The 21,282-nt window shown below is 34.5% G+C and overlaps 1 protein-coding gene across 3 annotated transcripts in view; it reads right to left on the reverse strand.

Annotated features, from left to right (window-relative positions):
- LOC111447422 (ADP-ribosylation factor GTPase-activating protein AGD4-like) overlaps positions 1-20,712 on the reverse strand; it is a 22,484-nt gene extending 1,772 nt beyond the window's left edge. Inside the window, exons 1-18 of one of the 3 annotated variants that reach the window (XM_023086587.1) lie at positions 20,486-20,712; positions 19,536-19,612; positions 16,737-16,837; positions 13,746-13,816; positions 13,460-13,522; positions 12,769-12,813; positions 12,429-12,494; positions 10,145-10,192; positions 9,961-10,056; positions 9,820-9,861; positions 9,256-9,471; positions 6,648-6,779; positions 5,151-5,369; positions 4,331-4,417; positions 3,980-4,237; positions 2,991-3,112; positions 1,093-1,183; positions 75-523 (exon numbers count right to left, since the gene is read on the reverse strand). In XM_023086587.1, the coding sequence (XP_022942355.1) occupies positions 75-523; positions 1,093-1,183; positions 2,991-3,112; positions 3,980-4,237; positions 4,331-4,417; positions 5,151-5,369; positions 6,648-6,779; positions 9,256-9,471; positions 9,820-9,861; positions 9,961-10,056; positions 10,145-10,192; positions 12,429-12,494; positions 12,769-12,813; positions 13,460-13,522; positions 13,746-13,816; positions 16,737-16,837; positions 19,536-19,612; positions 20,486-20,533 (2,231 nt within the window). In that variant the 5' untranslated portion in view covers positions 20,534-20,712. Of the gene's footprint in view, positions 1-74; positions 524-1,092; positions 1,184-2,990; positions 3,113-3,979; positions 4,238-4,330; positions 4,418-5,150; positions 5,370-6,647; positions 6,780-9,255; positions 9,472-9,819; positions 9,862-9,960; positions 10,057-10,144; positions 10,193-12,428; positions 12,495-12,768; positions 12,814-13,459; positions 13,523-13,745; positions 13,817-16,733; positions 16,838-19,535; positions 19,613-20,485 lie in introns of all 3 variants that reach the window. The other 2 variants (XM_023086588.1, XM_023086585.1) reach the window with 2 other exon arrangements.
- Positions 20,713-21,282: the final 570 nt, after the last annotated feature.

Genomic DNA, 21,282 nt, shown 5'->3' on the forward strand with positions numbered 1-21,282 from the left:
AAAAAAAAAAAAAAAAAAAAAAAAAAAAAAAAAAAAAAAAAAAAAAAAAGAAGAAGAAAGAGAACAGATTGTACCTTCTCAGTAGCAACTTAGCCAGCGTGTTGTTTTTCTGGGAGATGCATTGGTGTAGAGGCGTCCTTCCATGAGAGTCGCGTACATTTATATCAGCACCAAATTGCAATAACAATTCAAGCATCACTTGGTTGTCATTTTGACAAGCGAGATGCAATAATGAGCAACCTTGAAGACTGCTCCTTGACTCATTAGAATCCATCTCTCTCCCGCACGATGATGGATTATGTGATTCTCGATTACCGCCCGAGGGTTCCTCATCCAAATGCGGGCTTGAACTGACACTGACCGCATGATCATAAGTTTTGTTGACAATTGACACGGCCGAAACTGCAATGAGGCGGTAGACTTCTCGCAAGTCATTTGTTTGGACAGCTTCCCAGATACTTTTTGCATAAGAATTGTTGCCGGATGCTTCGGTATCCTTGACCAAAAGCAGTTTCTCTACATACTATTCAAGAAACAGAAACTACAAATAATAAACTTATATGACAAAACTTGTGAAAAGGGTACTGTGAGCTTCATATGAGAGAAATATGAAAATACAAACATATCCCAAGAGAAAGGCATCAATGCAGTGAAAACAAAAATATTTAAATGATCTTCTAGAATAGTGACCAATAACAATAATGTGTAGATATTATAATAATAATGTGGAAGGATACTACCTTACTCTCTGATTGTATTGAAAAACAGAAGTGCGATTACAAGATAGATAGAAGACAGCCCAGACAATTCTCGAGGCCTATCCGTCAACAAACACAGTACTAATATCCGTGCCCTTCCCAAACTAACTAATCATACCACACGTTCCACTAACGAATTTTCTGGAGGTCTTTTTCCTTGCTACCCCTCCTAGATTAGGTAATCACAATTGGGGCCAAAAATAATGCAGTGGGGTTGCTTGCAAGGAATTATGAATAATTAAATTAAAAATATATATGAAAAATGGGAAATGAATTACAGACCTTATACACTATTTAGCAAATGTGGAAAATGCAGATAAAAAGTGCATTCTACCTTAGCATGAATGTATTTCTCCCTACGCTGTATGGCATCCTTGGGACTTGGTTTCGGAATTGAAGTGACTACAGCATGTTGTGTGTTATCACTGCAAAACGTTCTTGCTTTTAGAATTCAATAGAAGAGAAATGAAAAGTTAAAGATGGCATCCATGAGAAAAATAAAGTGATCAAAACATTTTTTGTTCCCACTTTCTGAAACCATCGCTAGGAGAAAGAATTGTCAACTTGAAACTTCGGGATTTCATTACAATCTATCTAGTGTCTTCTTTTAACCTAACATTTATTATTTTATTGATCAAAATAAGTTGAACAAAAAGGGAATATATACGTACTTAAATCATTACATACAATATGCAAAAATATTAACCAGAAGCTAAGCACAGCCGCATTGGCATGATATCTCTTAATAGAAAAGAGCAATACAATTAGCAAAGTAGTTTGTTGAGAGTTATTAGACAATACTTGTTATAAATAGAAGGGTCGGGCTTTGAGGCAGGCAGACAATATTGTAGTGGTTTGATCTTGAGTGTGCCTAAAGAGAAGATGGTACAAGGACCTTGAACTAATTGAGAGTTTCTTGTTGTGTTCTCTTACCTTTTTATCTTTCGAGATAATTATTGTCTTATTATGTAGCTCCTCAGTGACGTTTTGCCCATTCCCGATTGGTTTTAGGGGAGGTAATATTCCTCAATCATCACATGCTACAGCTTATTTCATTTGAACTGCAAGTTTTCAATATTCCATATAGCCAAAGAGAACATTTTACAACAAAGTGGTCTAATGCTTCAACATGTAAACACTAAATAAGCCTAGAATTGCGTTCTTTGGGACAACAGACTCAAGAACAGTGATTATACATGGATATCGACTACCAGCCATAATACAAAGAGGAAAACTTCAACACTCACTAAGTTTGTTGTCTTTTGTTAGTGTTACCGTTAGCTTCAGGTTTTGGACTGTATTGTTCTCTTATGCTGTGTAGTTGGGGTTTGGCTATTATGTATTTTTTTTGCAAGTTGTGGTACCTTCCATCGTAATTTTTCAATACAATCCATGACAAGTCCATTTCTTTTTTTCTTTTTTTTTTTTATTTATTATTATTTAAGAAAACCAATAACTTTAATTGCTTTTCTGTAACATTAAACTACAAAAGTATTATTAAGGCGGGAAATAATTATCACACTAAACAAAGTTTAGCATGCTCCAATCAAAATGAATTCTATCCATGGCCCACTACAAGTTGGAGGAATCATATGAAAATTGTATAGCATAAGAAACGACTACCACATATACAATTAAAGTGATAAACTCTCTTCCACTACCTCGTTCCATCAATTTTTTGATAACCAGTTCCTTCCCACAAATTTTTTTTTTTTTTTTTTTGGTCCTCTTTACGTTACTTTCCTTACCCATGAATATTTACTGTAATTCTCCACAAAGAATCTCTCTTTGAGTTTCTTATTCTAGCCACAAAACAACAAACTTGGGATTGGCCAAAAATGTCTGGCAACGATACTCTCTGCAGCAGAAAAGTAAAGTCCATAGAGGTGGAAACATGTATCCGGCATCGATACCAGCTCTGGAATATTCATATACTTGCTGCTGCCTACAGTTTTTAGTAAAATTATGCCAACAGCTGGCCGATCCTTTCCATTTCTTCGTTCTCATGTGGATTATATTCTTTACATGGTTCCATTCATTAACTACAACTAAATTGTATACAAACCTGTTTCCTCATCAGTACGCTGCCTAAAAAATGATGTAAATATCTACTACCTTGAGAATAAGAGATACTGTAGGAATATTTTGCTACACTATGAAGATTGTACGAACAATAAAAATTTGAAATATATTTGAGCATCAAGTGACCAATACGATTCAAGGAAATATTACCTTCCAATATCAGCAAGAAGCAATCCCTCCCAAATAGAGTTACAATAAGCATTCCCCAAGTTCCTAAACAAGTCCAGTATTGAAGGCTCCCAAACTTTGACATCTAATATTATGGATCTCACCTGCATGAGCCAGAATATAAGCCCATCAGTTTTTCTTTTCACAAGATAAGATTAATATTTTCCTCACAAACACATAAATTGCAATGTCTGACAATTCTTAAAAACATTGACTATAGACCTCGTTGAAGGAAAAATATTACGTCTGGTTATATTTGTTACTTTGGGACAGTCCTTCAATTCTCTTATTTTGATATCATGTCACTAATTTAAACTAATCACCGATTTTTAAACCTAGAACATTTTTAGTTTTTTGAGAGCACTTTGTTAGATTAACCAATCTTGCGCTCTCAAATCACTTAATTTAAGTACTTGCAGTAAGATTCATTCTTATACATCATAAGAGGCAAAGGAACCCCGACGTCTTTATTTATTTATATATATACGTTTTTATAGCAGAAACTTCTTTTGAGAAAAGAGACCTGGACTTTTCTCATCTCATGACACCCTATTAACCCGTATAGAAAAATAAATAACAAACATTAACAGAAAAAATAAAAGTAGCTTCTCTGTACGTAGGAATAAATAAATAACAAGTATAATTTTGTCGTTTGATAGTACAAGGGCATTAACATTCTCATTTCCTAATATTTTACAATTGTTTCTGCTGAGCGTCCAATGTTCCTCTCCATATGTTTCTTGTAGATATTGGACACAAGACATTTATTTCATTATTTTCATAGTAGAACAATATCATTTTTGCCATATACATGTTCCGAACTTTAGAGTTCAAAGATAACATTACATTGAATGATTGGCCAATATTTTTCAAAGACTAGAGAAACATGTCTGAGGAAAACCCAACCCACTAGCACAAAAACCAAAATCCATAGAGTTAACAACTAACAAAATTGAACTTGATTTGAATACCTTTGAAATATGGACACCAAGATTACGGTGCACACCAGAGCATTCTATGCACAATAAAATGCCAAGGTTCAGAGATGCCCATTCAGGTTCTGGAGTGCCACACTCTGCACATATATCATTTCCAGGAATTTCTCTTAGTATCTTAGAAACAGAATCTCCTTGGCTGCCATCTTCTATTCTTTTTTGATGTTGTGTCTGAACATTATAATTATCAAAATGGTTTTTATCATTCTCCGGATGTTTTGCTTCCAGGAATGGCTGCAGAAAATTCAAATGGCTGTATAATAAGCATCCATGCTTTAATCCTTTGCACTCACACATGCATAAACAAAAGAGCTACTGGGAACAAACCTGTTGAAGAAAATAAGAATTGAAAAGAGATGTGATAGCCCCCATGATTTTATTGACCCAGTCCATCCTATCTGCCTCATTTTCAGCCTGGTACAAAGAAGAAAAAAAAAGTATCAACAAAGTTTATGTTGAACAAAATGGTCTTATTTCCATTCATTAATTAAGAGAGCACAAATGTTTAAACAAATTTTTTTTTATTCCAATTGTAGTAGTCTATCCCTGATAAGTGCCCCTCCACCTCCTATCCTTGTATTGTCCTTTGGCTCATTTCAAAATGTTGATAATAACCATTTATGGTATTGATCTTTACGGACATATCCTAAAAAATATTCTGGAATTATTGTCTTCTCCTCCCTTAGTTACCAGATTTCCCTCACTTACCTTGCATTTATTTTCCCATTATATTTTCCTTTTGTTGCAAACTTCTCCCTTTGAATTCTAGGGCTATACAATATGAATGAGTTCAATATTCAAAGAAATATTTTTCTCTTGTAAAACAACACAATGTGATAGATCACAAAGTAGAACTCACATTTCATATCAATGCTCATTGCAGCATAAGAGATGGAAAATTCTGTCATTTTCAGACTAAGGACATAAAAAAGAAACAAAAACAGGAAAGACTATAAGAGGTTGCTAGCATATAGCAAGGTCGAACTAGAAAGTGCAGATCCTGGATATATGCACTCAAGATTAGAGAACTCAACACTCAAGCCAAATGTTAGAAACATAAATAGCTGAGAAGAAAACAGAAAAACTAGGATGAATAAGCAATTTCGAGGCTTAAAAAGTACATCAGGATAGCTAAGTCAACCATTACCTGCAAAGTATAGGTCTTAGAGGGAGAAATTATTCTGAAGCAAAGTCGAAGATCTGAATCCTCTGCATCCATCTTTATTGTAGATGTATACAGATTAACTTTAGAACAATGCAAAATTTCTTCATTGAGTGATGATGTCCTAGTGTGCCTTGAACGGAATCTGCCAAAGACACTGTTGTTGTGTTCATCTGAACGATTGAAACTATGAGATTGAGGGCCCTGAAGAGATATTAAACACACTAGATTTACCAAAATCCGGAGATCAGATCTCAAGGAAACTTCTTATACTTATTTATATTTCTATCTCCATAATCATTGTCGAGAATACTACAAATATTACTCATACACAAAGGAAATGCTCGAGTAAAAGGTTTCCACCTAGAAAGAAAATAAATGACAATAAAAAGGTGATTTGAATGCGCATAGAATATGTAAGATTTTATTTATATAATTCACATTAACCTTTCAAGCAAAAAGAATAGGATATAACAACTTCACACCAGCAGCCAAATTTGAGCTTCATATAAATTCCATTGAAAAACAATGTCCAAAATATTGACTTCCAGTAGAGAATCTCATCCATTTCATTTTTCCTTATTTCACAATAAATCAGAATTTCATCCCACGGACAAATTTTTTTTTTGCATGAAAATTCAGTGGGACAAATTACATCTCATAGATATCCAAGCGTACCAAAATATCATGAATAAAAAAATTCAAGCTAAAAATTGATTAATCATCAACAATCAGAGTAGTATCATAGGAAAAAAAAAATTATCCATATCAAATTGGATTCTTGGTTCCATAAATAATTTTGTTTTCAATTCTATTTTATTTTATTTTTTAGAACTTTTTTAAAAATCTTTTTTAACCATAACAAAATTTTCTTTGATAGGTGAAAAGGTCGACAAATGTTCAAGGAATAAAGATACAATATTTATATTTTTTTATTAGAAAAAACTTTTATTTATTGAGTATTGAATTTTGATTTTTCTTCTTTTTCTATTCCAAATGACCACCCTTTTACACAATACAATCATTTGAGTTACAAGCCCAACATGTAGAATTGAAAAGGATAAAAGGGTTCGGTTCAAATTCTTCTAGAAACTTAAACCACCAAAAATGGTGCTAACGCTTCCTTAACCTATAACAAAATAAAAACATTGACTGTAGATAGGACCCCATTAAACAAAAAACAAAAGCTTACTGATCCAATGTCAAGGAGATGCTTTTTAACAATTCCTCCCAGGACGTCTTTTAAGGCACGAAGTGCATTAAAGCACAATGGACCTTTGGGGCTTAAGCATGTAGCACAAAAAAGGGGCTTGTAAAGCGTTCATATATATAGAAACACATATTCCACTAAAAATAATTCTTGAGATATTTATCTTAGTTGCTGCCTTGCTGGAATAAGGTATTGAAAATGCTCTATTTAAAAAAAAAAATGCTCAATCAGAAGATCCCTTGCAAGTCTACAAATTTAACAATTAAACATACCACATATTTGCTTGCCTTGTTTTTATAATAATAGAGAGCACCTTGACCGTCAAGTACAAAAAACATCCTTTTCCAATCTCCCCTTGAACCTGAAGATCGTTTCAAAAGATATCCTTGTTTTATTGTTTGAACCTACAGATACAAAGATTACAAAAAGAATAGTTAATTGACATCACTGGATACATGAAATCATTTTAAATTACTATGGTCTCCTAAAAAAATAAGAAATAAATAAATAGAACTTCTTAACATAACGATCAAAGTTAACCAAAAAAAAAAAAATGCCAGTAGAAAACGCAGTTTATAGCGAAGCAGAAAGTCTTTTGACCCAATCCGAAGGTCCAAGATTTTATTTCTGATTTCAAAGTTGATCTCTTTACAAAGTCCTTAGTCAGTATTTATAGGTCCTCGAGTTTACTTTGATAAGGAGAAAACATCAAGCAGATGGTATGCAGAAAGGTCTGGTACATTAAAAGTGGAAGAAATCTTAACTTATGGAGGGAGATCAATTTTTATGCATTGGTCCCACTTTGTTGCAAAATTGGATAGGGACCAATCTGTTTTGGCTGGAGTTTGCTAAATCATCCATGCGGTAATCAAGCTTTAAAGATATGTATCATCACTAAATCCCCTTCACGGAACTTTTGCTCTCTTCTGTATTTATCTACAGAAGCCTTGTACTGGAGATTAGTTTGCTCTAAATGATCTTGAACTTCCTTCTGAAGAGCAGTATACCAATCAGCCATGTCCTCGGCTTCCGGGCAGAAATCAAGTGAAGTAGGTAAGGTTACAAGATCAGTGGTTAAACTGGAAGTTTTGTATAGACTACTTCCCTGCAATCTATTCTTCATCTGATTCAATGCAAACTCTACCTGTAGTATTGCCAATTCCCACTGTTTAGGTCAACTTGCACTATGACACCGAAGAAGGTTTCCAATTGTCCTATTAGTAACCTAAATTTGTCCGTTTGTTGGTGGGTGTCCAGTAATACTAAAACAGAGGCTAGTATCAATTTTTTTCCATAAGGTTCGCCAAAAATGGCTTAATTTGACATCCTGATCAGATACAATGGACTAGGTATCCCATGGAGTCTTACGATCTCCTTAAGAAAATCAATTCCAACTTATCAGAAGTTTTTCAACAAGGCAAGAAATGTGTCGTTTTACTGAATCGATCCACGATAACAACTATTGGATCGAAACCATGCTCGGTGAATGGTAATCCTAGAACAAAATCCATAAAGGTCTTTCCAAATAGATTTAGGGATAGGAAAAGGAATGTATAATCCAGTATTATCAGATTGGTCTTAACATGTTTGACAAATGTAGCAACATTGAACAAAATTATGAACATCCTTTCTCATTTGAGGCCAGAAATAATGTGTTGAAACATGATAAAAAGTCCTATTCTTTTCAAAATGTCCAGCTAGCCCCCCACTATGTAATTCCTTGATAATAAATTCACGTCAAGAAAGATGGGTATGCATAATACATCTGGAGAAGAACATGCAGATTGGTTTGGTTGTCCAGTAGAATATGAATCTTGAAATATAATGTTGACATATTCAAATGGGTAAATTTCATATGAAGGGTGAGAAATTGATTTGGCTTCCTTCTCATTCTCATTCTCCTTCTCAGTTTCCTGTTTTGTTTGTACATCTTCTTGAAAGATTAAAGAATTATGCCCACTGACGTCTTGCACTTCAACTTCAAAGAACATCTGAGCCAAATAAAAAGGAGAATCATCAACCGTGTCCATCAATTTTTCTCAACTTCATCTTCCTCATCAAAATAATTTTTAAATTTTAGAAAACACTCCTCTTCTTGGCTGAAAAAATCTCCTTAGCTGGAACAATTGGAATCAAGAACCAAGAAACCTTCATTTAAGCATTCTTGGAGTTTATCTTGATGAAAAAGGCTCTTAAAATTTTCTGTAAGGTAGGATTTACGTTCTTTGGATCACTTTTTCTTGTCTATCTCCACAATTTTGGTGTATATCTCCATGGTAGAAATCTTCTTTTCTTGAACATTCATAATCTTGAAAATTGATGTTCAAGAGGCCTCCCCACTGTATTTTGATGAATATTTCTCATATGATCTATGAGTCCTTGGCTTCAGGTGAATACTTCTCTGCATTGAACTTGTCGATTTGTCAAACATTAATCCGAATTGTGAATTAATTCCCCCAACACACCCTCAACATCCATCAACCCTTCTCTAATTTACTCCAACTGCAAGCGTCGGTCCTGATTTCCTTCAATTTTTGCCTCCATTGAGTGTGATCCACATTTGACGGAAATTTTTCTGGCCTTAAACTTTTTTCTTGTGCTGTGAAATTTTGTGAATGGCAACTTCTTGAACATTCTTGAATTTGTATCACGACTTTCTTCGGAATCACTAGCGTACTAAAATAAGAATTCCAATATAAAACTTGAGTATCGGTAGGGTTGCTATGTTGAAATTCATCTTCCAAATCAGTAGAATCAAATATATGGATGCTCCAAGTGAGTATAACAGCCGAAAGGACCTTAAGTTTTTGTAACTTGGCATACATTTACAACTATTTAAAAGTAACTGAAAAGGAAAAAAAAAAAAAAAACGCTATTTACCTTCCCATTCACAATGGAATTAGGAGCTGCTTCAACATTTCTGTAGGAGATAACACCACTACCACGAATGCCATCAAAAACGACAGAAGGGTCTAAACAATCGGAAGCTTGCAAATTGTCCAGCTGTGCCTGTGTCCTGAATTCCTGAATCCTTTTTGCAAGTTTGTCTTGTTCAATGTTGGCCAGCTCTTTAGATTGTTGTGCATATGTTAGAACCTTAAACAACGGAATGTAAAAATTACGAGGAAAAAAGTAGTTCACTAGTGCAAGATTAGAATAAGGTTCACTATGTTATCAAAAAAAGAGGAGGAAACTTGTCCAAGCCGATAATGAATGACAGACTTCAACTCCAATAAAAAACGATACTTGATGCAGAAACATGCCAGATAACCAAATGAAATATCATAGCCCCAATATAGGGCCCGCTCTATCACATCTCAAATGTCCCACCAGAGAGATTAAACTAGATGATTGCGTTACTAATGCCTTCATCTCTAGTTATATTGATCTGTGATAGGTTCTCCACACCAGAAATTTCAATGATTCGGAAATATAGAAGCATACCTGATGAATGAATGGTTCCATCTGGCCAAATAAATCATAGCCCTAACTCATGAATAAATAAACATGACTTAGTCCACATCATAATGGTAAAAACACTCAAATCATAAAATAGATTATCGTCAAATGATTTAAAGAGCATACTAGCTTAAAATATCTCAAATGAGCATCCATCAGTGCACTTATAGATTCTAAGAACTCATACTTCTTCTTTGCTTCAACGTTCATAAGAGCATTCACCTACCGCCCTCGAAACAGTAAAAACGTTAGTCAGTAAAAAGCCTGAAAGAGATCAGGACAGCTAAAAACAGTCTAATAGTTAACCTACTAGATTGAAGCGGCTTTTCTCGAATGCTGACTTTGAATTCAGGAGGTCCTGAAATAACACTGGGAGGTCATCAATAAAATACTTCACAAATATTATATAGAAGAAAATAGACCTTCTCCAAAAAACAATAAGAAACCATGACAAGTTAACAGGGAAGATAAGAATGACAACACCCAAAAGTGATTGTACAGATTTTCAAAATCATTTCATTTTTTTCATAGTTGGACTTGACCAAGTCATTAACAACCTTGCTACTCTTATTACTTTTTTATTTTTTTAAGAGAAACATCCGTAGGAATGAGATGAACAGATATTCAAAGCCAAAGGAATTATAAAAAATTAAAAATTAAAAAAATTTTAAAAATCTTCCAATGAGCCATAGAGTAGCTACGTCATAATTGCTAAAGAAACTAGCATTTTATACCAAGTTAGGGCTAAAAAAGATAATGACTCAAAAAAAATATCAAAACTCTTGTTACTAGTAGTAGATTTTTTTTAATCCACTTTGGGTGAGTGAGAGGCATCCTTCCTCCCCTTTTGTATATTTCATTAATCAATCCTCAAGCTGAGTAATAGATATCATTCATTTTCAGCTTGGATACTAACTAATGAATTACACAAATATCTCCTAACTTAAGCCTAATCTTCTGACACCTTTCTGTGGATTTAATACTTGGTTTACCTAGAACTCAACATGGTTTTGACTCGGTTTTTAGTTGTCATGGATTAATTTAGCAAGATGGCTTATTTTATTGCTTGTAAAAAGACTCACGATGCCTTCCTTGAATATTGCTAACTTGTTTTTTTTCGTGAAAGTGTTAGACTCCATAGAATTCCTAAGACTGTTGTTTCGGATAGGAATGCTAAGTTCATGAGTTATTTTTGGCAAATTCTTTGGAAACAATTTGGAACCAACCTTCTTTTAGCACCACTAGTCATCCACAAACAGATATCACTAATAGAACTCTTAGTAACTTCTTGCCTTGCTGAAGTGGTGATAAACCACGAAAATGGGACCTCTCTCGCCCAAGCCAAATTTCCTTTCAACCATACAGTGAACTGTTCCACAGAAAAGTCTCCATTTGAGATTGTATACACTTGTATCCCTCGCTTAACTTTTGGTCGCTAATTCACCCTCTTTAGTTGATCTTAGTGCTGAGGCTGAGTTCATGGCTGACTGAGTTGAATTACACCAAGAGGTTTGTCATCATCTTGAGGAGGCTAATGCTTACTGTAAGGCCCGAGCAGATGCTCAACAGCATGCTATGGATTTCAAAATTGGAGACCTGGTCATGGTGCATTTAAAGAAATCTCACTTACCCTCTAGAATTCACTCTAAATTAACCAACAAGAAGATTGGTCTTTTCCCTATTTTGTACAAAATCAACCCCAATGCCTACAGTTTAGAACTTCCATCCTCCATGCGCATTAGTAACATCTTCAATGTTTCAGATATCTTCCCTATTTTGCGGCAGATGAGTTCCTTTTAGCTATTAGGACTCAAAGGCGAGTTTAATTTTGGTGGGGTGGGATTGATGTAGGCTTATGTTTCTTGACTCTCTTAGTTACTATGGGTTAATGTTGGGATGGGGTTATTACTAAATTCTTTTAATTCCGAGGATGCACATTACTAGAGCTTTCTTTTGAGATCTTTTAAGATCTCTTTAGATGAAAAGGAACAAAAGAATTTGGTTGATAAGAAACATACTTTGGAGATCGTTTTTTATTATGTCATCTATAATGCTGGTATTAGTTGTCTTCTTTACTTAATTTCTATAGTTATGCTTCCCTTTAAACAAATTGGGAAAGATTTTCTAAACACCTAGAGCTACTCTCCCTTCTTGGTAAATTCGCATATTAATGAAATTATTTCTTATTAAAAAAAATTAATAAATAAACATTACGCACTCCTGTGCAACTGCCTTGGTCGAATAGGTCGGGTCAATTTTACAAGAGTTAGTTACCAAAGATGATGGTTGAATTCGAATTTTCTTGCAACTCCCCAAATAGAATGAGATCTTTCTCGTATCTTATTATTAATTAATTAATTAACCTTTTTACTTCAGAACAAATAAATTGATTATCTAATTAAAATTAAATTAAAAAAGACCTTGTTTGTGTTGTTAAACTACATACAGTTTCTAAAACAAAAGTATATCAAAACAATTGAAATTCCATTTAAGGGTACAATTTCGAAAGTTTGTGTATATCAATGGCCCAGGAAGTGAGAGAGACTATCCAAGAGAAACTATTTAAAATTTAATATCAATATAGCAAAGCATACCTCTTCAAATTCTGCAACGATGTCCCCTCGTGTGTTCTTTTTCAGTGACATAAACTTTTCGCGAGCCTAGCAATGAAGTATATTTCAAATGAAAATTAACAGAGTTGGAGAAAATTTACATTTATTTATTATATACATAAATTTAAGGTTTAGGTTCCATCCATCAGTAAAATTTCCCCTACTAAAGGATTTCAGTTTACTGGAAAAACCACCAACTATACCAATTTTCAGAAACATGTATCATCTGGCAAGAAGGCTTCAAGCCAAGGACAAACAAAAAAAGCAAGTATACACGTATAAACAACCAAACACAATTATTATTCTGAAAGATATGCAACACCTGATCGTACTCATGCATAGCTTTATTGAAGCGTTGGCGAGAGTCCTGCAAAGGCAGAAGCAGATTTTAAAGAAAAACTCGGCAAGTTTACAATTGTGCCCACTGAGAATAGGCTTCTATTCAACAGCTTTATGAGAAATTATACAATCAACGAGTCTAGAGCATGGTTAAGCTCCTCAAATGGCAAAATTTTCATTTCTTTTTTGAACATGAAAAGAGATAAATGCTCAAAAGTTACAAACTTCACAAGGGAGGGAATAATGTGAAAATAGAAAGATTACAACGGAAAAATAAAAGCATGTCAAATAAGATGAATATTAGATAGAATGTCTAACAAAGAAGTTGGTGAGAGCACACAAAGAAGAGGCCTTCAAACGAGCCTAAACTAACCAATCTGACCAAAGAGGATTCTTGTGGTTGAAATTCTTTGATTCCTTTCAAACTATCGATGCATAAACTTCTAACCATATCGACAAGGATGACGAAGAAGACAAATTTCTCCTTAAATACCATATGGAAGCTAACCCCCATTATGAGATTATCCACCAGCAAGATAAAAAGGATAAGAGAAAGAAGATGTCATCTTATAATACCACCAGCCATCAAATTTACCTCTAGGTCACATACTCATATCTCATAAAAAGATGGCTTAGATAATGACACAAGTTCTCATCTTTCTTATAGAACTTACCTTTACTCCTTGTAAATCCTCATTCAGGAACTGCATCAACCGATCCGATAATACATGTTCTACCTGCAAAAATATTTCTAAATAAATATGAAAGATTACAAAGAAAAGTCCATATGAGCGCTCATCTTCAATGCTAAGGTCAATTAGACACAGTTGCATTTCTTTGCGCTTAATGCACAAGCCAAAAAGTACTAAACCTTAAACTCTTATACCCCCAATACTATAGAAGTAAATAATTAAAAATAAGAACTTTCTAAACAGCCCATAAAAAGGATCTAGAAACAACCTGGGAACGCAGTAGTTCTTTGTAGGTAGCAAGTTCACGAAATGCAGTGATAAACTTGGATATAACTGGACCTGGAACAAATTAATCGTGCAAATAACAAGTCATAATTTGCCTTTAATATACTTCCAGGTTTCTTATCAATAACAATAAAATTAAATAAATAAAGGCATACTCTAGCTCTTTCAAAACAAGTTCGAATCTTACATGCCTACTACCACTATAGAACCTCGCTGTCAAATTGGCTATTTAACTACCACATGTAAAACATCCCTCAGGACAAGAAAACTGAGTTGAGAAAATGAGAAAAAAATTTCTGAACAAGAAAAAAAAAAACTTTTCTTCGATATAGCCTCAGAGGATACGAACTTCCAAGAGAATCAGAATAAAAACATTAACGAAAGCAACAAATATAAAATGAAATGGCAGGTTAGAAGGAAAATATAAATGCATTCCAATTAATATTGTAATTTAAAATCGGAAAGGGCTTAGAAAGAGAGCACAATGAAACCTCAGACAAGCTTATTCAAATCGATCTAAGGAAGATGCAATAAGATCATTAGTTTCTTTTCAACCATAATTCAAAAGAAAGAACTTTAACTGCAATAATCCACAAAACTTCGGACTATAGAGCCAAAAATGGCCCATTAATAATTGAAGAACGTTATCCTTAAATGTAAGGGAGAAAACCCACAGAAGACTGAAGACTAAGAATAGTTAGATCCATGAAGACAAATAATAAGAACAATCAAAAAAAAGATAAGGAGAAGAGCATACTCATCCAAGAGACAACGTGAGCAAACCAAAGGCAAAATATAATGAGAAGGGAACTTCCGTTGTAAAACCCCTTAAACAATTCAAGCTTACATTGATCATAATCCACATAAGAATATTAACTCGCTTAAGACTTTTGGACTTCCATAAAGCAAAGTAGACCCCCTTATACGTTGAGAAGATGATCCCAAATGCCGAGATAAGGATTTGACTGAGACAAGACTTGATGGTTCAAGTGACCAACTTCTAGAATCATCCAAAGAGCCTACATGTACTGGACATAGACAACCCAAGAGCATCCATAAATCCTTGATTTCCTCTTCCTTTAACAATCTTCTAATAATAATATTCCAAAAAAGGGTTGTGGATGTCCAATATTCAAAAAACCAAACCATGTGAAGCAGAGAAATGCCAAACAATCGGGGAATCGAAGCTTCAAAGGATATTTGATAAACCATGGTTCTTGCTAGAAAAAATTCTACAACAGTTGCCTAATTTATAGTGAGCAAGAGAATTCATTCGCACCCATACGTTTGAAACACTTACCCATGAACTTCGAAGACTCACTCTATTTTTTTCCTTTCCCTATGCCAATTAAAAGCATTAAAACCATGAATAATAGCAATAATCTTGGCCATGCAATGCATTCAACAAATCATACAACGGATTAGATAAACCAACATATAGAAAATCATCATTTGGGCAAACAAATTGTTCCTCTTCATCCCTGACTTGCTTAAAGAAGGGAAAGGCACAAGAAAGTGCAAAGATCAACGAGCAAACTCTCAAACCAACGCAATTGATTTTGAGCAAGGGGGATTATCAACCTGTTCTTTGTATCCTCAACAAAAAATATGTATCATCTTCGAACCAAATACAAATTAACAAATTGTTAACACAACAACTTCTCACTTTCATAGCAAAAAGAAGTAATATGAATGACGTTAACTAAACCATGCAAAATAACTTAACTGGATGAACAATTCCAAACTGGAAGAGAACTCTTATCTTGTAACCAAAATCCAAGAAGAAGTAGATGACTTAACTAAATAAGAATATTTATTGGGTAACCAAAACTCAAGAAGAAGAAGATGATTGAAAGCTGAGACCGGAGGTTGAAGGCTGAGAATGGAGAAGAGGGGAGGAGGAGAAGAGAGGAGAGAGTATTTCTAGGGAAAGCCTTTCAACAGCTTCTTAATGTTATTAGGATATTTGTAGTTGCATAATGGTAATTAACTAGGGATCTGGCTTATAAATATAGAAAGTAATGCCAAAGAGGAATAAGTCTATTATGAGACTTGGGAGAGAGGAAAACTATTTGAAAGGCTATTGTTATTGTAATTTATCTTTGATATTGCAAATTTGCAACATAGTTCTAGAATAATTACTTGTTGCATCCATTTGGTGCTCTTTCAAAGTCATTAGATGGGAGAATGTTAGTCTTTGGCTGGTCTCGAATGTTTTTTGGTCATGTGATTCTTCTTTGAAGGTTGGTTCACTTACTGTTTCAAGAATTTGGTCTAAGGATCCTTCTGGCTCGATTCATGGGTTTCCTCCTCCAAATTTTTGGATGGTCAAGAATTTCTGAGTCTTCCTTGTCTTGATTGAATAGTCTTCAAGATTGATAGCATTAGAAGTTCTTTTTGGTGTTCTCTTTCTAAGCCCGTTCTTACCTTGATAGTTCGTTACTGATTTGGAATGCATCTATATCTCCTATGTAATTTGTTTGCATACTTTTTGTTTCTTTTCACTACCTTAGGGAGTTTGTATGTTTTGAGAATCAGCCTCTTTTCATTTTTTCAATGAAAAGATTTGTTTCCTGTTCCATAAATAAATTACAATCTGTTCATATTTAGGCTAATTGGGAGTCATTTTTGTAACTCTTTGGCTTTGTGGGGTTATCTCAACTCCCCTTTTGTATGATCTTTTCTCATTAATATATCCTTTTGTTTATTATCAAGTGTTAAGAGTTGTTTTCTTAATATAGGAATCCTAAAATTTTATCATGGCTGATATAAAGGATAACTTTTCACTTTCCTTGCCAACCCACGTTAATGTGACGACTTAAAATCAGGAGACAATTTATAAATATTGATAAGGACTTCTCTTAAAAGAGGAGTCACTTAGGCAACTTGCACCACCGCACTTTATAGACAATAACCTATGGCTTCTTCATTAGTTGAGGTAAAGATAATGAATAGTATAAAGAGATCTTACAACCTCCAATGGACACACTGACAGGATCATCCTGCCCACCACCAAATCCTTCCAAAGAATCTGCAAAAGAAATGTCTCCATTACAAGCTTCTCCAAGAGTTTCCCTACAAAAGTCGACATTTGCACAAACAATATAAATAAATAAAAAATACTTTTGAGAAAAATGATGATATGATATGGTGACAAGGTGACAATATTATTAAAAAAATTAACCTAGATAAAGGTAGGCACGTGTCTTGAATAAAGTAAACATTCGAGGGGATATTCCATGAGAGAGTGGATGCATCCCAATGGTCAAACCAAACCATTGTGACAAAATTTCATTGATATATGAGAAGGTAGAAAAAGATCAAGAATAGAACCTCCCAAAGAGGGAAAAAAGTAAAAAACACCAAAAAGAACCAGCTACAACCAAAAAGTGGGGAAACCACAAAAATATCACAAAAAAAAAATAGCAGCCACAAGTCAGAGGAAAAAAAAAATCCACAAACTAGAGCTCCTAAGCGCCTTGAAGGTACACAAGGCGAGTAACTTCAAAAGAACTCATGAGAACCTCCTCAAACAAAGAGCATCCCCCATTACGAGCCAGAACAACTGAGAAGATGCTAGCGTTCCTTCCCAACCATAAGTTCCAACAGAAGGCAAAGATAAAATTGCACCAAAGGATTGTCTTCTCCTTGAAGGGATGGCCAATGAGGGGCATGTTAAGGGGGCTGAAGATCTCTCCAGGTTTTGTAAGAAACCATCCAAAAGCATCTTGAAAGAAAGCTCAAAAAGGGGAGGCAAAGGGACAGTTGCAAAGATGAATATGAGTTTATTGATCCTTCATACAAATGTGGCAGCAGCTTGGAGAAATATCAACCCATGGGATTTTCGGTTGTGCAATCATGAATAAGCTACCAAATATAGAATCTTAATATTTCGAGTGAGCATCCCTCCTATAATTGATTGTAACGAACAGAATTTTCCAAATTTCCAGCAGATGCAAGCTTCTTAGTTAATGAGCTTGGTGTAAAAAATTTATCCTTTTCTAAGCCCCATGTCCAGCAGTCCTCTTGATTCTTGAAATTGAAGGACAACAATAGATGGGATAAGGATATCCATTCCTCAATTTCCACATCATTTAAGTTTCTTCTCATAAAAAGATTCAAAGATTGACTATCCGAATTCCAAAATCAGCAATGAATGCCTCCTTTTTTAATGTGAGATGATAAAGAACAGGATACTTTGATTGAAAATTTTGCTTACCCAACCAAATATCCTTCCAGAACATAGTCTTATCCCTCTCTTTTGCACTCTAACTTCAATACGACTGAAAATCAGCTGCAGCAATTTTTCAATAGACTTCCAAGGGCCCATTGAGGAATATAACGACTTCCTACCCGGTCAACTATTGAAGTGAGTAGAACCATATTTTATTGCAGTAAATCATCTCTCTAAAGGGCTTCTTTTTCAATATAAAAGAACCAAATCCATTAAACCAAGGGAGACATTTTTCCTGTGCCATAATTCAACAAGATTTTCTAAGGTTAAGCTTTTCGTGTGGTAAGTCCTTTACGACATAGTTAATTATTTGTATAGTATCACAAGGAAGTTTTCTACAAGACCACAGTATTGTATCCTTTATAGGAGGTCGGCAAAGGATCTTCATCACACTTTTGGAAACTACCAGTTTGCCTCTTCGGATTAGAATTGTTTTTTCTAGATATTTGGTGTTTATAGGATTCAATCTGAAGAGTATAGCTCCACAGTATAGGAGTTCCTTCTTCCCTCGGCCTTTCAAAATAAGGGTCCTTTTTGTGGCGTGCTGGAGCTTGTGTGATTATGTGGCACCTTTGGCTTGAGAGAAACAATAGAACTTTTAGGGAGTTTGAGAGACTGGGGGAGGACGCCTGGTCTCTAGTAAGGCTTAATATTTTACTTTGGAATAACTTTTTCAATTATTCTTTAGGTTTTATTTTGTTATATTGGATCCCTTTTTTGTTTTAGTTTGGCTCTTTAGTAAGACCTTTTGCATGCCCTTTGTATTCTTTCATTCCTTCTAAATTAAAGCATGGTCTGCAATAAAAAATAAAAAAATTAAAAAAAAAATTAAAAGAAAGAAAGAAAGAAAGAAAGAAAAGAAAAACAAGACTTCCATCAAGCTCAGCATGTCTATCATATTGCACAACTTTCGCAGGCTCTTTGTTCTTCCCTCCAAAAGACCACTTTTGTACATTGAAATCACCACCTAATCACCAAAATCCTTTCTATCTCTGTAATCGGGTGGCTCTTTTGTAGTCCTCTTGGCTTGATGGGAAACCCTCATCTCCACTTTTTGTAGCCTCTTTTTGATACAAAAAGTATTGTTTCTTATAATTTTTTTTTTTTTTTTTAAATCTCTATTATTGGGAGTGCCATAAATATTGGACCCCTCAATTCCTTCCTCATTACCAGTTTCATTTATTGGACCCCTCTAAACCTTCTACTTCAATGTACTCTGTTTCATTTTGAACTCTATACAAATTTCACCATTTCTCTATAAACTATTCAATTTGATCTCTTTCAATAAGAAAATGTCCGAATTCACATATGACAGAGAAGAAATAAAATGTCTACACAGAAGTTAAGAAATTCAAGTTGTATGAAAATGTTAATACAATAATGAATAAATCAAAGATTGGCATGATAATGAAGAAATTCACACATTTTTTAATCACAACTACCCAACTAATAAAAAATAATGAAGATGCTCATTCCTCCCGTCTCCATTTGGAATAGCCTTAACATGGATGATGGAAAAAATAAAAATGCAGCACTTACATAAACATCGTACATCCATTTTGTAGTCTTCTGCATCGTTCTTCCAACTCATCAGTTGTTCGTTCTAAAGAAAATATCTAAAAATAATTGGAAGATAAAACAAAAGGTAAGGAAAGCTATCTGATTGCCAAATGAGGTAAAATCTAAGTTTTACAAGAAGAGCTTCCAAAGGGGAACAAAGACAATTTACTGTAAGAATTTTGAGGAAACGCTAATACTAGTGCAGGGGCAAGAGATTGAGAACGTGCATAGTCAAGAGAAACTGGAACATCCTTATTCTAATTTCGATTCATGAAAATTAAATGTTCCCATCCAGAGCTGGAGAGTAGAAGTCATTCACAAAGCAATATAAGTTCTACAAGATTTAACATTAACAGCTGTCAACTGTGTCAACTTTCAAAATACGGCTTCCACTCAAAATGAGCCATGGAAGAAGATAGACAAGTTTATAAGCACCAATAACAAAAATATGAAGGACTGCATATAAGCAAAAGGAGAAGCATTCACGATTTTCTTTTTTTTTTCTTTTTTTCTTTTTTTTTTTTGACTCCTCAAACTCCATAGTTCCACTTAAAAGCAATCATATTCGGCCTTCGGGTTCCGAGTTTAGCAGAACTAGTAGCTGACCAGATTTTTAACATTACAGCCCATTGGCAACTAAAAGGAGAAAACAGTGTATCGATAATCCTTATTCGATAAAAACAAGAAAAAGAAAATGCCAAGTCCGCGAAGGTACACGGACGCCAGACGAATACAAAAGCAAGGTCATGTACAAACAACAGAATCAAATCTTTCCAGAGTAGAAAGAAATTACTACAGCTGCACATAGCACAGCAAACAAGCTCGCAAGCGAAACCAATTCGTCGCTAACCACAAATCCAGCAACCTACGGAATTTGACAGGAACATACAAACAAGAATCGAGCAGTTGGATCGATAAAAGGAAGGAACCTGTTTCAAGAACATAGGAGAGTCCTCGAGTTTGATAAACGTCCCCATTCCGACGGTGGGTTGCGTATGTGAGAGCGCAAAATCTGCCGGTATGTTTTTGCGTCTTGTTTAGCAGCTGAGAGTATGATGAGATTCAGCCATGGCGATAGGGAAGAAACGAGGCTTCCATTATTGTGCACGTGGAGGGCTCCTTGGTCATTATGGCCAACAAAACAAAGCCCCAGCTCACCCTTCCAGATGTCCTCCTTTTCCCATTATTTGTCAATTATTTTCACATTCACCAAAATGCCCCTCTACCTCACCCCACTGACGGCATCCCTTTTTCTTAATTTTAAAATTATCACCCATCCGGACTTTTAATTATAAATAATAATTATATCTTAATTATTTGAGAATTTTAATTATAAATAAAAATTAGTGTGACACTAGCAATAATAAAAGGCTAAGATAGTTGGATAAATTAACTATAAATATGTTGAACGACTTTGATAGTATAGGTGGTGGGCTGTTATATATATAAAGCCCAAATTGATGTGGTTGATGTTTCTAAAGTTGTAAATCATTTTAATTAAAATTCTTTTTATTTGTTGTTGGCATATCGTGACGTAAAATGGTTGACATGCATCTAAAATGAGTTGTAGTTTATCACCTTCATCCAAGCTCACGAGTTGCTCAAGTTGGTCCGCCTTTTTTTTTTTTTTTCTTTATAATTTCATCGATGTGAGTTGTTTGTAGTCCATTATCGATCAATCTCTTACGAGTGAAAAGGAAGTTTTTTTCTTCTCGGTCGTGACAAT

Source organism: Cucurbita moschata, unplaced genomic scaffold (assembly GCF_002738365.1).
Source record: "Cucurbita moschata cultivar Rifu unplaced genomic scaffold, Cmos_1.0 Cmo_Scf00009, whole genome shotgun sequence".
Classification (NCBI taxonomy): Eukaryota; Viridiplantae; Streptophyta; class Magnoliopsida; order Cucurbitales; family Cucurbitaceae; genus Cucurbita; species Cucurbita moschata.